The sequence below is a fragment of the Salmo salar genome, chromosome 11 (genome assembly GCF_965601325.2).
Source record: "Salmo salar chromosome 11, fSalSal1, whole genome shotgun sequence".
In the NCBI taxonomy this organism is placed as follows: domain Eukaryota; kingdom Metazoa; phylum Chordata; class Actinopteri; order Salmoniformes; family Salmonidae; genus Salmo; species Salmo salar.
Window position 1 is genome coordinate 31,513,099 of NC_138301.1, and position 20,078 is coordinate 31,533,176.

The window sequence follows — 20,078 nt, forward strand, 5'->3', positions numbered from 1 at the left end:
ACTCTATGGTTGTTTAAAAAAAACATTTCATTTTCTACTATAGGACTGAAATTATGTCTGCTTCATTTCTTGTTTCCTTGCCACAATACTTCTGAGTATCGCGATACTGGTATCTAGGTGACAACCCTGTTGGAGACACTTCCAGAACCTTCTACAGCAGACAAGAGAGATCACCCCACAGTCACAGCACTCACTACATCCAACAGTGGAAGCCTACTCTAGTCCTAAAGACCTAATCATTTTGTAAATAGTGGTTTATCCTAGATATGAATATATTCTTGTAGCAGGGCATTAGACCACTATAACAAGGTACAGTGTTGACCCCTTTCTGGAAGGTGTCGGTGAATGGGAAGGCAGACTGTGGTGTTTCAGGAAGGCTGGGTTAGATGGTGGTGGTGTGGCCCCTCAGCCATATGTGACCTGTGCCGATTTATAGCGCTAGGGGCCAGAGCACACAAACAAGGCTGAGACTTCATCTGCTGCACACATTGGGAGAGCAGAGAAGGGAAACTTTAACCCGCTCTTTCTGATAGAAGTCAGTGCGTCACGGCGATCAAGAGCTTCTGGTTACGCCGATTTCCAGATAAAAAGTGTGTGTGTGTGTGTGTGTGTGTGTGTGTGTGTGTGTGTGTGTGTGTGTGTGTGTGAGAGACGTGCGCATGTGCTTCCCCCCAGGCACCAACAACCTTATGTTACACTGTTGTGCTACTTCAGACAGCGCCATCATGTCTCTGTGGCTCATTAAATGTTTCAGCCCATGTGGGTCTAAAGAAGTGACCTAAAATTTGAGAGCATTGGAGTCAAACCTACAGACACAGTTATACCGGTATAACCTACAGAATATTATACTAGTGCACCCCTGATAGGTGCAGACTAAGTGCAGGGTAGTTCCCCTGTTCCAATTCAATTAGGCTACATAATTGTAACTCCGGAGCTCTGGATATCCGACTGCAAGCTCAAATTTGAGGAACGCTTGCCCAACTGTCCAAGCCATTGCATAACCAGGAGTGAACTGTAATCTATTGCTATTAAACTTGATTAAATGTAAGAATCTTCCTTCATAAAATAGTAGTACGAACAGTGTCTTAATGCTCTTATCGGGATCAAACAGGCTACTGAACATTTTGTTAATTTATCACTAATCCTATAAAGGTCCCATAAAGGTTCCTATCTGTACCTTTCATGTACTCTACCTTGACCTAGTAATACTAATGACTCTGATGAGTGTGTATTCATTCTAAATGCGACTAAAGCTAAAGATGAGCTGTGATTAGTGCCGCAAAATATCTTCCTTGGTTATTCCGATATCCTGGTTGGAGGATTCCCTCCCAGCTTATTCCCTCCTGATTCTGGGAATCCTCCAACCAACATTTCTGGGAAAGTTTGTGTAATTTTCCAACTCTATCTGTGATTGAGAGGGCAGGTACAGGAAGTGACATACCTGAAGATGGGTGTGTGTCCTGGTTTGGGTTTGTTCCATGTGAAATGTGAGGGCACTGAGAGAAACTGTTCCCCTGGCCCGTCCTTCTTCAGGGAGTGCAGGGTGTCTTCCAAGGGAGAGTCCATAAGGGGGGACCCGTTCCCAGAGTCGTCCAGGCCCAGGTCCCCCTTCCCCCCCATGGAGCATGTCCGGTCCTGGGAAGTCTTCCTAGTCTTGGAGGGGACGTCTGCCTCGGAAGGGCAGCACTGGAACATGCCCATGGAGGGGCTTCCTATCCAGGTGTCCTCTGTCACGCTGCCCCTTGGGGACGGCTCGGGGGTGGGGATCGGGGAGTGGTGTGGGGACACGGAGCCCACTGGGCAGCAGATGTCTGCACTTGAGTGGCGTCTCTTCCCGCAGGGTGAGGTGGGGCGTGAGAAGGGGCGGGACGGCGGCCGGGGGCTCAGCCAGTTCTCGTCGGTGACGGAGGTGCGTGGGGAGTGGCAGGGGGAGACTCGGGGGGACAGGGAGTGAGAGGAGTGGGAATGATGAAAGGCAGGATGGTGGTGCTGATGCCCAGCCCACAGACCCTCCTCCAGGACCCCAGGGTGAGGGGAGCAGCCAGGGGAGGTGCGGGGAGACCCCAGGGTAAACCTTGCCGCCGCTTCGTTCAGCTCAGAGTCCACGTCATCGTACACGTGGGAGAAGGACTCGCAGGACGAGGCGTCTGAGAACCAGCTCCTGGAGGACAGGGAGCTGCAGGGGGACGGGCTGAGAGTTGAGTCCCGGTACGAGTGGTCTAAGGGCAGGTACAGGTGGTCCCTGGACAGGGGCCGGTCCCCATGGTGGTAGTCCCCATCATTACCTCTAAGATTGACCTCGTTAGCATCCATCTCCTGCTGACAGCTGGGGGAGATAGAGGTGATCTGGATGCTAGGACACTCAAAGGCTTTGGGAGGCCCCCCACCCCCACCTGCAGGGCTGGATTTGTTTTTGTTGACATTGTCCTGGACCTCATAGTTGGGGTCGTACACCTTGTGGGACTGCAGGCGCTGATGGGGGGAGGAGCTGATGACTTGGGAGTGGGAGTGAGACTGCATGCTGCCATTGCGTGACTGGCCCATAGACTGGTTGTTGACCACGGACTGCTGGCCCACATTGAGGATGTAGAACGACGTATTGTCGTCAGGCTCCAGATCTGAAGAGGGAATGATGGAGAGAAAAAGAACCATAAGTCACCATCACAATAACCGCTCTATGGTCCATACAATACCTATTTGTATTATATGAGGAGGATGCTAATACTTGTGATCTGGCAATGCCTTTGAACTGAATTTATTTCAACAGAACATTACTTTTACCCCTATTCCTGTGAGATCTAAGAGCCACTGCACCGCCAGGGGAGTGATAAGGAAATACCCAGGCAAACAGCTCCACTATCTCCCTGACTAACACCTTTATTGGTGCTTTATTGCTGTGGTTTTCATTCTGCTAGCCTTGAACAGGAGTTGGCTTGACACACACATACACACATAGGAGGAGTTACTTTGCTTCGCTACAAACAAGGATAGTCCTCATCTACAACAGTAGGTACATTATGGTCTACTGATAGGCTACCTCCATTCCAGACATAGTCCTACATTCCAGAGGGGCGGGGGGACGATAGAGGTGTGTGTGTACGCGCGTGTTTAGACGGGCAGAAAAAAAAGGGCATGGTTCCAAGAGGGATAACCGATGAGCATCGCTCCTCAGGAAACAAATTCACACAACGGTGCATGCTCTCTCCTGTCATCACGGCAGCACCAGCACTCTAATAATACACATCGGCCCTGCCTCAGTGATGGTCTGGCCACACACAGGCACACAGACAGGCACGCACACACACAAAGGATAGGTGGCTCACAGACAACAACCTATTGTCCACCAACACCACTCTATTTGTAGTTATTGATAAACTGGCTGGACCTAACTGGGACACGAACACAGGACAGCGTCACTACACGCCCCTGGACTCACCACGAGAAATACACCATGTCACGTTCTATTGCATAGTTCTGTTCATTATTAGGACTTAGTACAAAGATGAAGAGAGTTTGCAATATTGAACCTATGTAACTTTGTAAAAAAATATAGTTCACTTTGAACTACTGCTGCAGCAGTAGTGTAAATCACTTCACATAGTTGTGCTGTGCTCTCCTGTAAAGTACAAATAACCTACCCAAAGGTGCACATAGGTCATGATATTTACACCCCCAGAGTTCATGTCATAGGCAATGGGGGTTGTGAAATTGCTGTTCGATTACAAAACACTTTCCACAAAAAAGCTTGTTCTTCAAAACAAAACACTTTGAAAGGATCTTGAAAGGACACAAATACTGTGCGTCAACACATTTAGGAAACCACAGTCTTCAAAAGCTAAAGATGAACAGAAATATCAGAATCAGACTGTAAAAGGGGACATTTTAGGAGAGGAGCAGCCTACACAATTCTCTCTCACCCACTCCCTCCCTCCCTCTTTCTCTCCCTCTCCCCCTCCCTCTCTCACTCCCTCTCCCCCTCCCTCTCCCCCTCCCTAACTCCCTCCCTCCCTCGCAGCAGTCTATTCATAGCTGCTCCACACTGGCCCTGCCTGCCTGTCAGTGTCACAAGACTGCTGTATCCTGTGACGACAGAGGGAGACAGCATCTGACTGATGGAGAGATAGACGGAATGTATGTGGTGTGTGTGTGTCTATGGAGGAGGACAACAGAGCGGGTCAACAGCCTGCTGCACTGTGCCGCCTCGACCCGCCCCCCCGAGCCCTCAGAGGAAGGACAAGACAACACACTAACAAAGGCTGGATAGTCATACACTGTTGCTCTCCATAGCATCTGGATAAACACACACATTTACTTTGTGTTGGTCCGTTACTTTCTAGTCAAGTTTAAAAAAAGAAATCATTCAAAAGTAGTGTGGCACGGTATACTGAAACGTTTGTACTTTTCCGATACTAGAAGCTGAAAAACGATTTGGTACTAGAATTAGTATTAGTTTTGGTACTTCTGTCAAACGTTTCTCACGGTGTCTACTGATTGAGAGAGGATCAAGTCTATCAGTGCAGTCCCCTTATAGCACAAGAGTACGCTGCCTCTAGACTAGCTCTAGACTAGCTCTAGACTAGCCTGTCCTGAGGAACTCACTGGGAGTCTGGGCTGCATCACCACTTGCGCTGCACAGAAGTTAACATGCTTAAACGGCATGTAGAAATGTTGATTACTGTTCGCTAAACAATGTCCAAGAGCTACATAATACAACACTTTACAATGTAAGAAGATAATGTTACCGGTAGCTTCCAGCTTTGTAGGCAAACTTTCCTTGCTAGCTTACAGCTGAAGCTAACATCAATTCACTACCCTACTACCTTGTTTGTGATTACATGCAGTATACAAACCATAACTAAAATATTGCAGATTTCAAAGCTTATTGTCACCAAAAACTTTATTCATTCACTTAATCTCCCCCGCCTCAGTTTCTCCCAATCAAGATCATTTTTGCTCGAGCATTTGTCTCTCTGTGTGTGTGTGCGTGTGCGTGTGTGTGTGTGTGTGTGTGTTAGAATGACATCATGGGTCTTAAAGAGACAGCACAGACTTTTATCAAAGAAGAGATTACTTCTTCTATGCACATTTTGTTGATCAGTACAATAAAATAAGTCCCAAATGGATTGTTTTTGTATCTGCAGTCCCATGAAATCCATCAAAACAAGCTCAATAACTAAAGGCATGCACACATCCTACTGGATATGATTTCACCTGTATTGTAAATAGGTGTAGGCTAAATCTTGATTTACCCACTTTATCAATAGACTAGAGATTTTCCATTCAAATGAATTATTACCATTATGTTGTCATGTAGTTAGATAGTTATTTCTTTTACCAAAGTCAAATGGATTGTATAACTGACTCATTAATGCATACATTCCAAAATATAATGACATCCACTGCCATTCTGTGACTTTGGCTAATGCGCCTTCTGTTTTCCCTTGTGGTATTGTGATGGTATCAAGTATTGTGATAGTAAACTGGTTTTGGTATCAAAATCGAAATACTGGTATCGTGACAACACCCTTCAAAAGGCACAGGATTGGGCAGCCCTGGTAGTTTCCCACACAATTCAATAAATGAAGCCAATTCAATAAATGTCGCCAATTCAATAAATTGTCAACAGTAGAAAATGAATTAGACAAACCTGTAAAGGCCAATACTTTGTGAATCACATTGCATTAAAGAAATCCATTGGGAGGTAAAAATTGAAAGTGGAAAACAATTCAGTTTACATTAGCCAGAAGTAAGCACTCAAAATACATTTGCCTGGATATTTAAAGTGCAAAGTTGCAAATATTCATTATCAAATACATACATATTAAGGGGTTACTTTCAAGGCAGGCATTTGCAATTGCATATTAATTAACAAGAGCGGGTCCACAAATACACCTCAGTTATTAAAGATCTATTGGATATTCTCTGTTTCCAAGAGCCTGCTGGAAAGAGAAAAAACTATCTGCCGACTGTGTTGTACGTGTGTGTGTGTGTGTGTGTGTGTGTGTGTGTGTGTGTGTGTGTGTGTGTGTGTGTGTGTGTGTGTGTGTGTGCCACCTGTTGCGTTGTAAATGTACATCTCCCCCTCATTTAAATGCTGTTCTAAATGATTGAGGTGGCATGGCCAGCCATCAATTAATACTCAACCCTACCACACTGCAGGCTGCCAGCTCAGTTCATTAACATCACTCACTCAATGATGAGAGACAAGACAGAGAGACAGAGAGAGACAGAAATGGTCATCTCCCTGTCTTGTCTGTGACCACTGACAGAGATGCAGCTAGAACAGAGTCAGATACAACACATGAGCTAATTAACAAAGGAAGCAGTGAAGCCATCTGATCTCAATCCAATTTGCCCAACAGTGGGACATTAAAGATCTTCTGGTTCTTATGAACGGCTCTTTGTTTTATTCTATCAAGAACTGTCTACAAAATAATGTATCACAATAACCGACAGATAGGGGCCTTCCCAGTCTTTCTACATTTCTAACAGATATGTTCATCTCTGTCACATGAAACTGTTCACATGTGAAGTACCCTTTTGACAATGGTGTTTTCCTGCTGACTGCATTATGAAATGAACATTCACGTGTAGCCTACAGCCTTGTGCCCATGGCTGCCCTTATAATGTGAAGAAATAATAGTTTATTAACATTTGAAGCTAAACGTTCTGATCTGTTGACTCATTGCATTTGAATGTTTTTTTTTGTATGTAGTCTAGGTATACTAGTTTATCGTCCCACAACTGTCCCAGAGTGGGTTTGGAATAGGCTATTTCTTTCTCGACAAGCTGACCAATAGAATAGGTAACCTAAACTTTTCTACTATAGTAGATTGACATAGGCAATGATTTTGCTGTTTGTTACTCAAATTGTTGGCTGAGGAAAAGTAAATGTTATTCTAACATGTTCAAAGTGAACATCAGAATTTGTTAAGAAGGACCACATTATTGTTTTGTTAATATTAATTACCATATTCTAAATGTTATTTCTGTCATTCTGAGCACCGTGGGTGGACGCCCTAATCAGGTTACACAGCCAATGCAAATGACTGGTAAATTTCTCAAAATGTCCGGTAAATTAAAATGTCGCCGGTCAAATGTCCGGCACCACATTTTCCTAACGGAAACCCTGGGGCACTTTCGCTACAAAAAGCAACATTTTTTGTGATAAAACCATCAGTAGAGTTGAAAATGCGATGGAAACCCATTCGGTACATGAGAATTTAATCTCAAAAGTAATTTTTATTTGCACTACATCATCACTCACAGCCTTTTACTCACAACAAGTCAATTTGATGGAAACATCTCTGATGGGAAAATGTGGATTTTAGAACATTCACATGAAAATCGGTCGCCAATCTGATGAAACATAGCTATTGTCAAAAGTCTCATCATTGTCCTACTTCCACATGGCATTGGAAAGGCCTGTGAAGTCTGACTGTACTGTATACAGCATATTGGCTACAGTCTGTATGTGAGTGAAAGTGTGTCTAAATGCTCTGCATGAACAGTCTAAGAGCTCATTAGGTGTATGTTTTATGATGTGGAAACCCTCTTTCTCCACAAGCTCCGTCAGCCTCCTCAGATGACTGATCTGAAACCCTCTTTCTCCACAAGCTCCGTCAGCCTCCTCAGATGACTGATCTGAAACCCTCTTTCGCCACAAGCTCCGCCAGCCTCCTCAGATGACTGATCTGAAACCCTCTTTCTCCACAAGCTCCGCCAGCCTCCTCAGATGACTGATCTGAAACCCTCTTTCTCCACAAGCTCCGCCAGCCTCCTCAGATGACTGATCTGAAACCCTCTTTCTCCACAAGCTCCGCCAGCCTCCTCAGATGACTGATCTGAAACCCTCTTTCTCCACAAGCTCCGCCAGCCTCCTCAGATGACTGATCTGAAACTCTCTTTCTCCACAAGCTCCGCCAGCCTCGTCAGATGACTGATCTGAAACTCTCTTTCTCCACAAGCTCCGCCAGCCTCCTCAGATGACTGATCTGAAACTCTCTTTCTCCACAAGCTCCGCCAGCCTCCTCAGATGACTGATCTGAAACTCTCTTTCTCCACAAGCTCCGCCAGCCTCGTCAGATGACTGATCTGAAACTCTCTTTCTCCACAAGCTCCGCCAGCCTCCTCAGATGACTGATCTGAAACCCTCTTTCTCCACAAGCTCCGCCAGCCTCCTCAGATGACTGATCTGAAACTCTCTTTCTCCACAAGCTCCGCCAGCCTCCTCAGATGACTGATCTGAAACCCTCTTTCTCCACAAGCTCCGCCAGCCTCCTCAGATGACTGATCTGAAACTCTCTTTCTCCACAAGCTCCGCCAGCCTCGTCAGATGACTGATCTGAAACTCTCTTTCTCCACAAGCTCCGCCAGCCTCCTCAGATGACTGATCTGAAACTCTCTTTCTCCACAAGCTCCGCCAGCCTCCTCAGATGACTGATCTGAAACCCTCTTTCTCCACAAGCTCCGCCAGCCTCCTCAGATGACTGATCTGAAACCCTCTTTCTCCACAAGCTCCGCCAGCCTCCTCAGATGACTGATCTGAAACCCTCTTTCTCCACAAGCTCCGCCAGCCTCCTCAGATGACTGATCTGAAACCCTCTTTCTCCACAAGCTCCGCCAGCCTCCTCAGATGACTGATCTGAAACCCTCTTTCTCCACAAGCTCCGCCAGCCTCCTCAGATGACTGATCTGAAACTCTCTTTCTCCACAAGCTCCGCCAGCCTCCTCAGATGACTGATCTGAAACTCTCTTTCTCCACAAGCTCCGCCAGCCTCCTCAGATGACTGATCTGAAACTCTCTTGCTCCACAAGCTCCGCCAGCCTCCTCAGATGACTGATCTGAAACTCTCTTTCTCCACAAGCTCCGCCAGCCTCCTCAGATGACTGATCTGAAACCCTCCTGTTAATGCCACGGTTTAGTTTACAGACAGAGAGGGGGGAGGGTTGAGAGAAAAAGACAGAAGGGGGAGGGAGAGAAGAAAGGGGGGGACTTCTGGGGGAGGCAGGGGATAGACATGGGGGAGGGAGGAGTGGAGTGGACCAGATGCCCTGGCTCACACCCCTCTCTGAGACCAGATTAGCCCAGTGGACTGCCACTGAATACCTGGCGAGGGGGCTCCCCTGGGGGTGTCAGACCCCAACCACCTGCTCTCAGGAGGAGAAGAGGGGGAAGGAGGAGGAGAGTTGCAAGGAGGAGGCGAAGAGGAGAGGGGGAAGGAGGAGGAGAGGGGGGAGAGGGTAGTCGGGGATGCATGTGGATCAGACAGGTCTAAGAAAGCTGGTCAACATGACCACAACCCTCCTGTCCCTGTTTTAGAACCATTATGTCAACAAACTATAATTAAAATTCCCTCACACACACACACACACACACACACACACACACACACACACACACACACACACACACACACACACACACACACACACACACACACACACACACACACACACACACACACACACACACACACACACACACACACACACACGTGCACACGTGCACACACACACCAACCCACATGCTCAAAGGTTGAATTAATGGATCTATGATTTATGACATTGACGGAGCCTCATACGAGATATGAGTCAGTCCTCTGGAAAAGTTCCTGGTAAGACATGAGGTCAGATGAGTTGAAAACTCTCCTTTATCTCATCTGAACATCTCATAATCTAACCAGACAATGAATAGAAAGCACAGCTGCTTTACTCTACTCCTGGTCTGGCCTGAACTGAGACCCCTGCTCCTCTCCTCTCCTCCACTTCTGACAGGCTGCAAGAGGATTGCGTCATACACAACTAAAGTGCCCCCACATCAGACTGCCGATCTGGTTAAATAAAGAGCCCTAAGAGGCTTTGCTGTTCCTAAGCTAATAATAGCTGGAAATCGCCTGGCAGTGGAGTTAAAGAGAAGTTTTGCTATAGGTGATGTAGGATAGGCTTCTCCGTGACACACCCCAGGGTCATCCATGTTGCATTCTCCAACATCCCCAGGCAACCTGACGGGCAGCCAGCTAAGAGGCCTCCTCGGTGGTCTCGACCTGCCTCCGACATCACCTTCTCTGGAGCCCTGGGGATTCTCACTGGTCTGGCTGCCCACGCCTCTTCTCCTTCCCCGGCACAGGCTCTCCTCATGGTCTACCCTGCCCTGGAGTGGGTCAGGGTCATCCGGTCATTATTACTGACACACATCATGTCCTAAGAAACAGCCTCCGGTTATAGCAAGGGGATCTACCACTCTCTTGTTGCCTCGCTCTACCTCTCTCTTGCTCTCTTTCTCTGGTGACAAATTCATCACCATGAACTGTTCTTTCATTTACCCTTTTTCTCTGTGCTGTGTGTGCGTGCGCTCATGCATGCGTTAGTGCGTACATACACTACCGTTCAAAAGTTTGGGGTCACTTAGAAATGTCCTTGTTTTATAATGAAATGCAACATTTTTGTCCATTAAAATAACATCAAATTGATCAGAAATACAGTGTAAAGATTGTTAATGTTATAAATGACTTTTGTAGCTGGAAACGGCAGATTTTTCATGATAAACTTCGATTAGCTAACAACGTGCCATTGGAACACAGGAGTGATGGTTGCTGATAATGGGCCTCTATACGCCTATGTAGATATTCCATAAAATCAGTTTCCAGCTACAATAGTAAAAAAAAAGAAAAAAAAAAAAAGACTTTTCTTTCAAAATCAAGGACATTTCTAAGTGACCCTAAACCTTTGAACGGTAGGGTGCGTGCACTCTACCTGTCCTCCAGAGCCACCTGCGCCACACAGGGCTCAGTCAGTGTGTGTGAGGGCTGGAGGTAACAGTAGTAACCTAACCCTGGGTTCCCTTTGTGTATCCAGGCAGGTTGATTAGACACACGTCTTTGTTTAGACCCCCTGCACACTGGGCTTTGTACAGGGCCTGGCTCTCCTTTCTACTCTCCTCAAGAGCTGCTGACTAACACAGAGCCAGGGGCTGGAACAGTGGGGGACTCATTGACTGAAGCAGGACTTGCATTGAGTACTATTAGCCATCCAAGTACCTCTGAAATAACATAAAGAACAGTCCATTTCTAGCTCATCATTTCTGTTCCTTACTATAGTAAAAGGCCATCTATCTACCCTCAACATTTTGCAGCAGCTTTTTAATGATATAACTATTACCGTCTGTAATAGCTCAATTAGACATCGTTAGACAATTATAACCATTATTCAATGGTTTGGAGTTTGGTCAAATAATGCCTTTGATTTGATACGTCATCATTATCAGACAATAGTGACTCCCTGAACAACACATTTAATTACTTCCTTTCTGTTCCGCCTATCCAACAACTGAGCTGCCTGACTGGCTGGCTGACTGGCTGGCCACCTGCCCCCATTTCTAAACACAGAGGCTGTGACGCACACGGCACGCATACTGTACTGTATTGTAGTGTTAGTAGGGCTGGCCTGGCCTCCACCTGTGGCCCTCAATGCTGACTAGAGAGGGGGAGGAAAGGGGATGCCTCAAACCTCCCGTTGAACTCTATGTCAGCTATGTGTGTGAGAGAGGGGGAGGGAAAGAGAGAAGGGGGAGAGAGACAGAGACAAAAAGAGCAAAGGAGTTATAGAAATAGAAAATAGCTAAATATTTTGTTTTAAAGATGTTTTATTGTCACATACAACGGATAGGTGCAGTGAAATGTGTTGTTTTACAGGGTCAGCCATATTAGTCCAGCTTGAGGGCGCATCGACAGACTGACAGATTTTACTCAAACCAGCGACCTTTTGGCTACTGGCCTAAGGCTCTAACCGCTAGGCTACCTGCCGCTCTAACCGCTAGGCTACCTGCCGCTCTAACCGCTAGGCTACCTGCCGCTCTAACCGCTAGGCTACCTGCCGCTCTAACCGCTAGGCTACCTGCCGCTCCATTTAGTGATGGGCTGTACATAACTTGTGCAGTACAGCTCTAGGTAGGCCTAATCTACCATTTATTTGATAGATGATTTGACAGGATAGTAGCTTAGCACTGGCGGGACTTTGATGTTATTATTACTGGACTTACCTACTATAGCATTTAAACTCATTTTAGTTCACTTATTTAATCAGTTAATATTAGTCACATAAGACAGGGAATTCCCTTTTGCAGAAATGTTATGTTACATTTTTTTTTATATAGGCCTAGGTATTTCTATTTTTCACATCACATATATTTATCCAGTTGCCTATGTACCAATAGGCTTCATACAGCCAACCGTGGTTGGTCACTGACTGTCAAACTACCCAGGCTGCATCCATGGGTTAACAGTGGTCAGGCAGTATGAGAGGTGACCCTTAGCTACAGTACATTAGATGATTGTCCTTTGAGCCGCGAATGCAGTAGTGACAATAACACAGCCCAGCAGCCTGCAATAACCCAGGGCAGATAGATAACATCAGTGGCTACTGCTCTGCTCACCGCACAACCTAGCCAGGGTGACATTTAAACAATATGCCTGTCCGCGCTGACTGTGCATACGCCTGATCCAGAGAAAGAGGGGGGAGGGGGGAAAGACGGGGGGAGAGCTAGAGAGAGGGAGGAGTAAAAGCAAGGGAGACAGAGCAGAGAAATACTGTGTGGGAGTGAGAGTAAAACTGACTGTGCACATGACAGAAATCTGGGTTGACATTTGCAAACTGTGAGTCTGGAAAAGAGCAGAGACTGATCTAAATAGATATATGAACTAACTACCAAATACAGTGTGAAAGGATGGGGTGGCCCCAGAATGTGTGCACACCTCTTAGTGCTAAGTAACACATTGAATTTCAACTACAATATTTGTTTGTCTCCTATAAATAAAACTCAACGCACAGTCAGTTGGAAAACAACTTGAAGGTGGAGCTGAGAAGATGAAGACCTACTGCATCTGGAGTCCTTCACTAACTCAGCATCCTTTAGGGTCTCTGGGCTGAGACAACATTTAACAGACTCATATCATAATATGTATTATTTATCATACAGTATAATAGGAATATAATATGTCATATCATCATAATAATGTATGTAATATCCTTCTCCTCCACTCCCCTCTCCTCCCCAGTCACAGTCCCTAGTGATGATGTCCCTCCTCCTCTCAGGTTAATTACACAACTGTAACAGCAGCAGTAAGCTGCTGGCCCTGAGAGTAAATTGTGCAACCATGGAGTGGAGAAGGAAGAGGTGGAGGGGACCTTTGGGACCGTAAGAAGGAAGTGCAGTGTCCCTGGGTGGAGATATGGCCGTGCTGCCTCTGTCTGGGGGCTTGTGAAGTGGAAGGGAACCCTTGCACACTCACCGAGATGTTTCTCTGCACACCCACAAGGCCATGTTAAATGCCAGAGGGTAGATAGACAAACTGACATTTATATTTCACATTAGCTTCGTCAAGGCTATTTTAATTTAATTACCAAAGGCACCCTCTCCACTAGACACTACACAGATAGTTGTAGAAGGCTTGCATCATTATGTTACGCAAATTAACTCCACTGAAATGTAGGGCCTAAATAGCATGGATTTCCCCAACCAATCACAAAGTGTTACTCATCAACAGGCTACCCACATCAAACCATATCAAAATAAGTTGAAAGGTCATAAATTGTTCACAAGCCCAAACTTTCCCACATTTTGTGAAAAACAAAACTTTTATAATGTTTTTTTTAGTTAACTTCAGCGGTCCTTCGTGGGAAAATTGTCATCAAACTTTGTCATCAAAGTCTGGCATTCTCTGGATTTATGGTGCTTTCAAGACAACTGGGAACTCTGAAAAAAGCAAGGTCGAATCATGATGACGTCAGTGATCTTCAGGTCAGAGCTCTAGAAAGAGGCCCGAGTTCCGGACATTCAATTCCGAGTTGGATGACCGTTCAAAACCTATTTTCCCAGTTGGACCTCGTTTTTTTCTCAGAGTTCCCAGTTGTCTTGAACTCACTGAAAACAGATTTCCCAGTTCTGAGTTTCCAGTTGTTTTGAGCACGACAGAAGACATGCTGGATTGACACCATGGCCAATGGTTGAATATCTATCCTTTTAATCTTGGAAAAAGAGACCCTTAAACCCAGACCACACACCCACTCCACTGAAGAGCAGGCTAGTGGTTGCTTTGCAATGCTTGTAGTTAAGCACTAATTCCTTCCAAAACACTCATTGTTGAATTTGCGATTTCCAACTTGCTGTGTAATGTTTATGTTAAATGGCCGATGAGCACAGATACATTTTAACTATAATTTCTCTTCATTATTTATCTTCATATGACAAGGATTAAAAAGGATTTGCCAGTAGATGGTTGACTTGATTCATGATGATGACTGCTAGCTTGCTAACTAAGATTTTCAAAGTATGATGTTGACAGTCCAATCAAAGCTGCTGTAGATATAACGTGACTTGACGTCATTTTATCTGTGGCCAATGACCTTGAGCCTTCTTGGATGGGCACTTCTAATGTAACTCAATGGCAGCACCCAAGGGGATTGAATTTTCAAGCTCTACCCTTAGATTTGGAGGTGATGTAGTGTCCCCATGAGTGACAGAACACGGAGCCAATCACGGCGCAACTAGAGAACATTACCAACCCCTACGCTCCATATATGTTCCCGCTGGCTGCCCCACCACCAAAGAAAGCACTGAGCTAGGCTGAAACACCTGTATTTGGAGCTGCCTTACTCAAGAAAGCAAAAACGAGACCAAGTTTGAATGCGGCTTTATTAACTCAATTTATTTGTATATATTGTTGTACATTGTTTGTAAACTGATATGTGACACGTATTAATGTCACAATAACATACAAAACAGGCATCCTCCCCAAAAAGTATTTTTTTTTTATAGAAAGGTGGAGCTCAAAACAGATGGGGCAGAGTCGCCACTGACTAAAACAGGGCTTACAGGCACAGCCTAGAATAAACTGGGATTCAGTAGCAGCAGCTCTTACTGAGACCAGTGCAATACAGCTATGCCCCGCCTCTTCAAAGAGGGACAGGGAGGGGGAAAACTAAATGCAAGAGTTCAACAACTTTCTCTTCTTCCCCCGCATGTTGATACAGTGTAGCATGGCCAGTGGTAGCTTCAGTTACACTAAATTTAAAGTAGACAGATGCCACACATAGCTGCTCGTGCCTCGCCCTGGGAAACAAACGTCTCTCTCATCACTCCAGACCAGGGCTCCTCCAGACCAGACCCCCTCAGCTCAGCTCCACACTGTCCACTCTGGAGGGTTAGGGGTTGGGGCACCCACCTGGCCAACTAGCCCACATATCCTCAATGTTAACGAATCCAACCAGGGTTCACTGCTGGCTACCAAACTGTTAAGCCCTCTCACTCTAAGCTGTGTGCTCCACTGAACAGAGATAGGCTACAGTATGCCCCAAATACCTAATGTACTTTAAACATGTGGAGTCCTGCATAGAGTACAACACACAGCAGTTGAGACTGTAGTGTTAAGTGGTCATAGTATGTTTAAAGGTACACTATGCAGAAATTGCTCTGCCATTTCTTGGTTGCTAAATTTCTAATAGTTAGCCTAATTACAGTTTATGAGACAAAACAAGCAAGTATAGTGTAGACAATCATTGTACCATCTAAATCTCTGTGAAATATATTTTCCATAAGCAAAAATATTGTATTTTCAGCTGTTTGAAGTTGGTGTACAAAACTGAATGTGAAATACGCAAAAAATAAACTTACGAACGAGAAGCATAAAAATAGCGCACATAGAACAGATCTACCGCTTCCTAGACTTGCTGTCAATGAGAATTACAGCTCAAAAACACATATTTCTATGCGAATTGGGTCGGGTCGCCCAAAAAGTTACAGATTGCAGCTTTAAGTCTTCACCACTCAGTTTAACCTTGGTTATATGCCTGATTGTGACTAATTTTTCACAAACATAGGAAAACTCCACAAATTAGAGAAATAATGCTTTGTAATTTATAACTTGATACATTGTTAGTCTTCCAGACACACTTGATAAGGGTCCTGCAACACAGACACAGTCCCTCATCTGAGCCGGTTACACCCCCACAACACACACAGCTGGCCAGAGTCTGGGAGTCGGACATACAGTCACTCACCTGTTGATGTGGCGCACAACATTCTTCCGCTCCTAGCTCCCGTTAAACGTTAACGGTGAAGCGGTGTTGCTCTGTGGACTGGACAGCTTCAGACCTGCCTGCTGCTGGGGGACTCCTGATCTAACAGAGCTGTCTGAAACCTGCCGCCTGCTGCCCTCTACCACTCTCTCTGAGAGCCCAATATAGTCCACCATGAGAGCGATGTAATTTCAGTCTTTCCCACGACTGAGACAGACAGAGCCAGGAGTCACGTCCAGACAGATGAAGCTGGGGCAAGCACAATAACAAACTAAAAGTCAAGAGCAACAGATCTCCTCCAAAAAAATGACGGACTGTCACTTAGTTGATTTCTTCACTGGGTTTCAGCTATGATGCAATACTACTACATTACAACATCAAACTCTGTACAAATTCCACTCTACAACATACCAACATGTCAACCGATGTACTAGCTTACGCCAAATCAAACCTGATTACAGTTAGTTTACGCCAAGATTGCCAGCATCTGGAGATTTCATTAGTCTGGATCAGGCTCTCTCTTAGATGGAAATAACTGGTGGTCTCCCATATCCTTCGTGGGTGAGGAGGGAGGGAGGGAGGGAGGGAGGGAGGGAGGGAGGGAGGGAGGGAGGGAGGGAGGGAGGGAGGGAGGGAGGGAGGGAGGGAGGGAGGGAGGGAGGGAGGGAGGGAGGAGAAAAGAAAAAAGAAAGGAAGCATGCATGGTCCTTGTTGAGGCTTGCACAGCTCTGAGGTGGTGCTGCCAGACAGGCCACCGGATGTGAGAGAAAAAGGACCAGAAGAGAGAGAAAAAAATAAGACAAAAAAGGGTAAGAGAAAGGAAAGCGAGCGAGAAAGAACCTTTCCCTGTTCCCCTTAACAACAGGGGGGGGCCCCACTCCCCCTCTGTCATTGCACTGCCATCTAAAGCCCACATGGCATGTCTGGGCACTGTAGACTGCCACCACCTCTAGACTGCCACCACCTCTAGACTGCCACTCAATAGGGCCCTCACTCCCACCACCACTAGACTGCCACTCAATAGGGCCCTCACTCCCATCACCACTAGACTGCCACTCAATAGGGCCCTCACTCCCACCACCACTAGACTGCCACTCAATAGGGCCCTCACTCCCATCACCACTAGACTGCCACTCAATAGGGCCCTCACTCCCACCACCACTAGACTGCCACTCAATAGGGCCCTCACTCCCATCACCACTAGACTGCCACTCAATAGGGCCCTCACTCCCATCACCACTAGACTGCCACCTAATGGGGCCCTCACTCCCACCACCACTAGACTGCCACTCAATAGGGCCCTCACTCCCACCACCACTAGACTGCCACTCAATAGGGCCCTCACTCCCACCACCACTAGACTGCCACTCAATAGGGCCCTCACTCCCACCACCACTAGACTGCCACCTAATGGGGCCCTCACTGACACCACCTCTAGACTGCAGCCACCTCACTGACACCACCTCTTACCTCCAGCCACCTTCTCTATGACAGCTTTTGTGTCATACGGCCATGACAGTTGGGAAGGATGAGAAGGCAGACAGGGTCAAAAGGCTCCTAAAAGGTTTGGTGTTACATCTTCACTTTTCACTGTACACAGCCTCGCTCAATACCACATGAGCACACGAGCTACCATGTAGGGATAGAAAAAGAGTAACAGTTTGTTTCTTAAATATCATAAGGGGGAAAAAGGACCATATTACAGTATATCTATAGTTTATCCCCACTACTCTTGAGTTTCAGTGAGAAGTGAATACGCCCTTACCCTTTAAATTAATAACCTTGTCAAAATGACAGGTTGCTACTTTAGACTACAGCCTAGGCCTAATCCTGGCAGTAGAGTTTAGCATTCTGTCAAATTGTTATTCCATTTGAAGGACTTATTAGTCCATGTTTTTCCCTCTCAACACCGTTGTAGGCCTACAGTAGTGGGGGAAAACCCTTCAGCATTGACTGAGTTAGGCTAATGCCTTTTACTACAGCACTCACTGGAATGCCTCACTTCAAAGGGAACTGCATTTCCTGAACAACAAATCACGAGAGAGAGAGAGAAAGAGACAAAGCCCTCACCTACAGAGAGATTAACCTAGAGGAGAGTCCCCTCAGCCAGCTGGTTCTGGGGCTCTGTGGAGTCTGTTTGTGAACAGAGCCCCAGTACCAGCTGGCTGAGGGGACTCTTCTCTAGGACAACAATATATTTAGACCCAACAAAATGATGAGAAAGCAAAAAGATGACCATTTAACACACTGGAAAGACTCACCCAAAAAACAGAGCAAATTGGAATGCTATCTGGCCCTATACAGAGAGTACACAGAGTCAGAATACCTGACCACTTTGACTGACCCCAAATTAAGAACATCCTTGACTATGTACAGACTCAGTGAGCATAGCCTTGCTATTGAGAGGCTGCCATAAGCAGACCTGGCTCTCAAGAGAAGACAGGCTATGTACACACTGCCCACAAAATGAGGTGGAAACTGAGCTGCACTTCCTAACCTCCTGTCAAATGTATGACCACATAAGAGATACATATTTCCCACAGATCACAATGACAACGAATTTCAAAACAAATCAAACATTGATAAACTCCTATATCTGTTAGACAAAATACCTCAGTTTGCAATCTCATCAGCAAGATGTGTAGCCCATTGCCATTGATCAAAGGGCAACCAGTGGATATACCACTAATATTAATCTGTTTATTTATCTTCCCCTACTATTCGTACTAGAACTTTTGGCACATTGCTAAAACACTGTAAATAGCTGATAATATAACAATGCAATATTTACTGTTAAATTCAAGTACTTTTTTGTTGATGTTGTTTTGTGTCTTCTCAGGTTTGTTTATTTCACGTGCTTTGGCAATGTAAACACGTTTCCGATGCGAATAAAGCCTTTGAAGAGAAAGTCCAAGTGTGGCACAGTGCAGTCTTCTTAATCACACGTTTATACACAGTGGTAAGACCTACTGCGGTAGAGTAGGACAGACTGAAAAGTTAAGAAATGGGGTGGGTCTAGACTACATAGGCTCATATGTTTTCTCTCAATGGTTCTTACACTAACGTTTACTATTCAATTAGGCTATGTAAACAAACAGCTGGGTACTACATACCTAACTGACGGGATTCAGAGAGTGACTGAGAATAACATGTCTGTCACTACCTGTAACTAAGGTACTGTTCTATTTGAGAGGATGGAAGTCTGCTGGGCTATTTCTCTGGGTTCATAGTTACTTTATTAATAACCATATAATTGCTGTTAACATTACAATCCTCTGTGATGAACAGTGATAAGAGCACAGTTCAAGGAACTAAATAAATACAATCACATAATTGCTGTTAACATTATGATCCTCAGGGCCTCCCGGGTGGAGCAGCGGTCTGCATCGCAGTGCCACCAGAGATTCTGGGTTCGAGCCCAGGCTCTGTCGCAGCCGGCCACGACCGGGAGGTCCATGGGGCAACGCACAATTGGCCCAGCGTCGTCCGGGTTACGGAGTGTTTGGCCGGCAGGGATATCCTTGTCTAATCGCTCACTAGCGACTCCTGTGGCGGGCCGGGCGCAGGGCACGCTGACCAGGTCTCCAGGTGTACGGTGTTTCCTCTGACACATTGGTGCGACTGGCTTCCGGGTTGGATGTGCGTTGTGTCAACAAGCAGTGCGGCTAGGTTGGGTTGTGTTTCGAAGGACGCATGGCTCTCGACCTTCACCTCTCCCGAGTCTATACGAGAGTTGCAGTGATGAGACAAGACTGTAACTACCAATTGGATACCACGAAATTGGGGGGAATTATAAAATACATTTTTTTTTTTTTAATGTATTACGATCCTCTGTCATAACAGCACAGTTCAAGAAACTAAATAAATACAATCACATAATAGCTGTTAACATTACAATACTCTGTGATCAACTGTCATAACAGAACAGTTCAAGAAACTAAATAAATACAAATGTAGGAAATAGAGGTGCTCCAGGTTGTTCTAGAGAGCCCTGACTTGTGTAA

The 20,078-nt window shown here is 45.8% G+C and overlaps 1 protein-coding gene across 3 annotated transcripts in view; it reads right to left on the reverse strand.

The window, feature by feature from the left end:
• Positions 1 to 20,078, reverse strand: part of LOC106562446 (nuclear factor of activated T-cells, cytoplasmic 3) — a 90,158-nt gene that overhangs the window by 66,005 nt on the left and 4,075 nt on the right. For 2 of the 3 annotated variants that reach the window (XM_045689318.2, XM_045689317.2), the window contains exon 2: positions 1,442 to 2,618. In XM_045689318.2, coding sequence (XP_045545274.1) covers positions 1,442 to 2,618 — 1,177 coding nt within the window. Of the gene's footprint in view, positions 1 to 1,441; positions 2,619 to 16,056; positions 16,586 to 20,078 lie in introns of those variants that run through there. The other variant, XM_045689319.2, reaches the window with a different exon arrangement.